The sequence below is a fragment of the Suricata suricatta genome, chromosome 10 (assembly GCF_006229205.1).
Source record: "Suricata suricatta isolate VVHF042 chromosome 10, meerkat_22Aug2017_6uvM2_HiC, whole genome shotgun sequence".
NCBI classification, from domain to species: domain Eukaryota; kingdom Metazoa; phylum Chordata; class Mammalia; order Carnivora; family Herpestidae; genus Suricata; species Suricata suricatta.
This window is the reverse complement of record NC_043709.1, coordinates 58,485,461-58,490,317: the sequence shown is the minus strand read 5'-3', so window position 1 is coordinate 58,490,317 and position 4,857 is coordinate 58,485,461. Positions and strand designations below refer to the sequence as shown.

General features: G+C 32.5%; 1 protein-coding gene across 1 annotated transcript; it reads right to left on the bottom strand.

Moving 5' to 3' along the window:
- Nucleotides 1-1,080: 1,080 nt before the first annotated feature.
- Nucleotides 1,081-2,025, bottom strand: LOC115304466 (olfactory receptor 6C6). Its single transcript, XM_029954640.1, has one exon. The coding sequence runs from the start codon at nucleotides 2,023-2,025 to the stop codon at nucleotides 1,081-1,083; it is 945 nt and encodes a 314-aa protein (XP_029810500.1).
- Between the last annotated feature and the right edge of the window lie 2,832 nt (nucleotides 2,026-4,857).

Here is a 4,857-nt window from a genome sequence, read left to right as displayed (position 1 = left end):
CTTATACTGAGTGCTAAATAGTTCTAACAGCATATATTTAATGAACTATGAAACATGGATTAAGTTTATCTTATTTATATATGGAAATCCTGAGGCACAAAATTTTATATATTCTTTGCAGCATTCCCTATTGTGTGTGTAAGGAAATCTTTACATAACCCAGCCTGAATATCTCAAAAATCTTGTTTGTAACGTTAGATATACTAATTCTCCAAATGCATGTAGTTGTCTAAAACCTCCATGTTATTCGCATATATTTGTACCTCAATCATCTTTTCCTATGTGTATTTTTAGTCTCACCATAATTATTACTTCCTCCTAAAATGCCTCCCAGATCTCAAAAATTACTTAGAAGCCATAGTGTATGCCCTAAAGTATTTTAATATCCCTTTATTACAACACTAATTATACAATGTATAGCAACATTGGAGTTGTGTGCTTATCTCCTTTAAGCAATGCAAGCTTCTTAAAGGTAAGGATTGAGCCCCTCGCAATGCCTGAAATAAGGGAGATATACAACATATAATTAATTAATTAATTAATTAATTACATATAGCAAGTTATACTTATAAAAGACATACTTTATTTAAAGTCTGGTTTCTAGATATGTATATATACTAAAGAAATGTTATTTACAGCTTGTGTTACAGACTTGAGGGAGTAAGTTATTATAGCAGGGTGCTTTCATTAGAAAAAATAAAATATATTGGTGGAAGTGAGCTGCAACATTCTTCAGGAGAATGTCCCATATGAGAGGTGTCTGGTGTTTCAGTTGGCTAAGTGTCAGACTCTTGATTTCTGCGCAGGTCATTGATCTCATGATTTGTGAGTTCAAGCCCCGTGGGGGCTCTGCACTAACAGTGAGGAGCTTGCTTGGGATTTTCTCTCTCCCCCTCTCTCTCTGCCCCTCCCTTGTTGCTCTCTCTCCCTCTCAAAAAATAACTAAAGAAAAATTTAAAGGTGAAAAAAAGAGATGTCCTATATAAGATAATAAGTAATGAGGTAGAAAGACATGATCACCAAAAGCGAATGAAACTTTCCTTTTTGTTTTTATGACAAGATTGTGATTTGTAGCATTTATTACAATTGTTTTTTTAAAAAGCACAACATCTTTTGTAACATATCCCAGAAGACTTCTTTCACCTGCTGGTTCCTTAGGGTATAAATGAAGGGATTTAGTAAAGGGGCAACTGAGGTATACAGCAAAGCTACACCTTTGGATACACTCACTCTTTCTTTGGCAGATGGTTTAATATACATAAAGATGCAGCTCCCATAAGTCATGGAGACAACAATCATATGGGAAGTACAGGTGGAAAAAGCTTTGGTCCTTTGCTGTGCTGAAGGGAATTTGATAATTGTCTTAATGATGCAACTGTAAGAAAGAATCACCAACACCAATGTGATTACAAGTGTCACCACAGCGAAGATAAAGGACATCAATTCTAGGACATGTGTATCTGTGCAGGATATCTGCAGGATAGGAGAAGTTTCACACATAAAGTGATCAATTATTTTAGAAGCACAGAAATCCAGCTTGAGGCCCATGACCAATGGAGGAAAGATGATTAGGAATCCAGTTACCCAAGAGGAAAGTACAAGTTGATAACACACTTTGCTGTTCATAATGATTGGGTAATGCAAGGGTTTACAGATGGCAACATAGCGGTCATAGGACATAGCAGCCAGAAGGTAAAACTCTGTCACTCCCAGTAAAAGAATAAAAAATAATTGAGCTGCACAATTATTATATGAGATGGTTTTTGCTCTAGTCACAATGGTTATCAAGTATCTGGGAATACATACTGTTGTGAATATAATTTCCAAAAATGAGAAATTACGGAGAAAGAAATACATCGGTGTCTTGAGGCGAGGATCTAGCAGGGTAAGGAGGATAATGATCAAGTTTCCCATCAAGCTCAATATGTAATTAAGAAATAGAAACACGAAAATCACAATTTGCAATTGTGGGTCATCTGTCAATCCTTGGAGAATGAAATCTATTTCCGTTGATCGGTTTTTCATTTTTCATTTATGAGACTTATCAAATACACATAAGAAAAAAGACAAAAAATAAAACATATATAAATATAATATAATGTAGCATAACATAAATTAACCCATGTATATTAATTTTTATATATAAACACAGAAAACCTAAATATATATGTTAGCCTGTGTATATAAACTTTAAAAATATATAAATTTACATAAATATATAAAAACTATATATACGAAATCTATAGTTTAACTAAATATATATAAACTAACTTAAATCTTTATATATTTACCCAAAGCAGAAAAAGGTATATATTCTTCATCAATTTGCAAATTATTTCTCCAGTCTGAAATTTGTGATGTCACATAATTACATGGTATATGTAAAATTCTACATTCTTTCCCATTCATTAGTTCTCCTTATTATATTTCCCACAATTTTTCTCTGGAACTTGGATATTTTCCTTGGTTAGTATGCATTTTTACCCATTCCTGAGTGGACTCAACAACTCTGCTTGCATAATTTAAATAAAAGAATAGGAGTTATTTTAAATGTACTTACTTTTCTATCATTTTTATCCTATCTGAATAAATGCACTAAGTTGTTCTGTGTTTTAGAATGTGTATCAGGGTGATTTTCAAAACAAGGATTTAGAATTATGTTACAACTCCTGTAACAGCCAATGATGAAGCGGCACTGATTTACATTAATTAGAATGAAATTTTCTGCACTAAGAGTACATAATTATTTTTATAAATTTTCTTGACTGGCTTTGCTATATTAAAATGGACAGTGATTTTTCAGTATATACAATAAATAAAACAAAGCAGCACATAACAAAAACAGACAAGACATTTTAATACAAAATATTGTGTCTTTTTTTCAATTAAGCTTTTTGAGGTATACTCCTACATGTGTCTACATAATTTGGGTTGCTGTTTGTTTGTTTTACTTTCTCAATACTCTTTTAAAGTTATTGAATAATCCAGAAATTATTATAGGGAAGTAAAATCTGCCACTTCAAAATGTGTCTCTAAGGCTTGATGATTACTTTAAGCAAATTATTTTTAAGAAATGAAAGACTCAGGATGGTTTTCTTTTTATCACCTCCTCAAACGCCAGAAAGAATTTAGATAGAGGACCTGCTCCAAAAAGGAAACTCTCACAATAGATAACTACAGTATAATATGAGTTAGTTGTGGTAGAGAGGCAGGAAGTTAGCACAGTCTGTTTGATTAAATCTTCTGTATGTCCCATTGTTTCTGTATGGCCCAGTAAACATTTGTTTACCAAATATTTACTCTTTTTCATTTTCCTCTGAATTGTTTTCCTTCTCTTTGAAGTCCCAGACCCTGGTATACCCTTCCTTATTAGTTCAGAATGGCATGTAAGCCCCAATTGCCTGACTGCCGATAATTCTCATATCATTATGGAGCTGCCCATATGTTTGTAATTAATTTGATTTTCTCCTGTTACTCTGTCACATGTCAATTCAATTCTGAAACCAGCCAAGAGATTTTTGATGAGTAGAGTAAAATCTTCCTTCCTCAAATGATATTACACCCTGTCCTTTCTATGTATAAGAATTCTACTTATTTCCATGTTATACTATCCCCTTTTATATTAAACATGCCAGTCTATTTCATTATATATATATCACCGGAAGACTTTTAAAAGAAATGGTTACTAAAGTGTTCTTTGTTATTTTTAGTCTTTTGTGTTTGTCTTATTAATATTTCTATTTGTTTATTAATTTTTCTTGTTTGGGGAAAAATAAAACCATGCTTAATGCGACTGTCTAAATCAGATATTAGGTAATAGCATCAATAGTAGCAGTCTTCAGCTACTAAGTGATCACAAACGTTCATTGTAAAAAACCATATTTTTGTCAGTGTTATAACTCCTATCGTTGCTCTATTACTGACTTGAAGAGGTATGCTCAAGGAATTGTTCATACAATTTCTATTACTGTGTGCATCTAACAGAATGTTATAGAACTACGTTATTTCAAATTTTAAAGAGGAGTTGCTCAGTATTTTTCCCATATCACTTTACCCAGGGCAATACTTAATAAAGAGAAATAGAGAAAATAAAAGTTAGATGCAACTATATATAATTAAAATAGGTTACCACATCTGTTAATACACGATCATAAAATGATACTACTATTAAAAAATTTTGTAAACCATAAAAATGTAGTAGTCAAATTCAACTTCTTGAATTGGACATGTGCATTTGACCTAATTTCTGATTTTGAAGTTGTTAAAATGCTAGTTGCCTCACCGTTTTGGATGTATCATGTCTATTGTTTCCTTACGTATGCATGGCAGAAATGTATTTTAACATAATTAATTACGATTTTACTCTTTTTTATTTTTTTAATGTTTAGTTTTGAGAGAGACAGCACGCAAGCGCAAGCAGATGAAGGGAGGAGGGGGAGACAGAATCTGAAGCAGACTCCAGACTCTGAGCTGTCAGCACAGAGCCTGACTTGGAGCTTTAGCCCACAAGCCATGAGATCATGACCTGAGCCAAAGCTGGACGCTTAACCAGCTGAGCCACCTATGTGTCCCATGATTTTACTCTCTTATGATCATATTTTATCATCTAATCTGGATATTTACTATCATTGATTTTTGTAGGAAGAATCGTGTACATATGATGCATCTATAAAGACTTTCTACATTCCCTCAAATTCATACTTACTTTGAAGTTCAGAACTCAGGTATTAACAATTTTAATGGACATCCATCTTCTATTCCAGATAAGCTGCATTTTGTGAAATTTTGTTGTTATGACTGCTGTCATTCAAAACCTCAAAATAGGTAGTTATACTTTAAAATAAAATAAAATAAAAT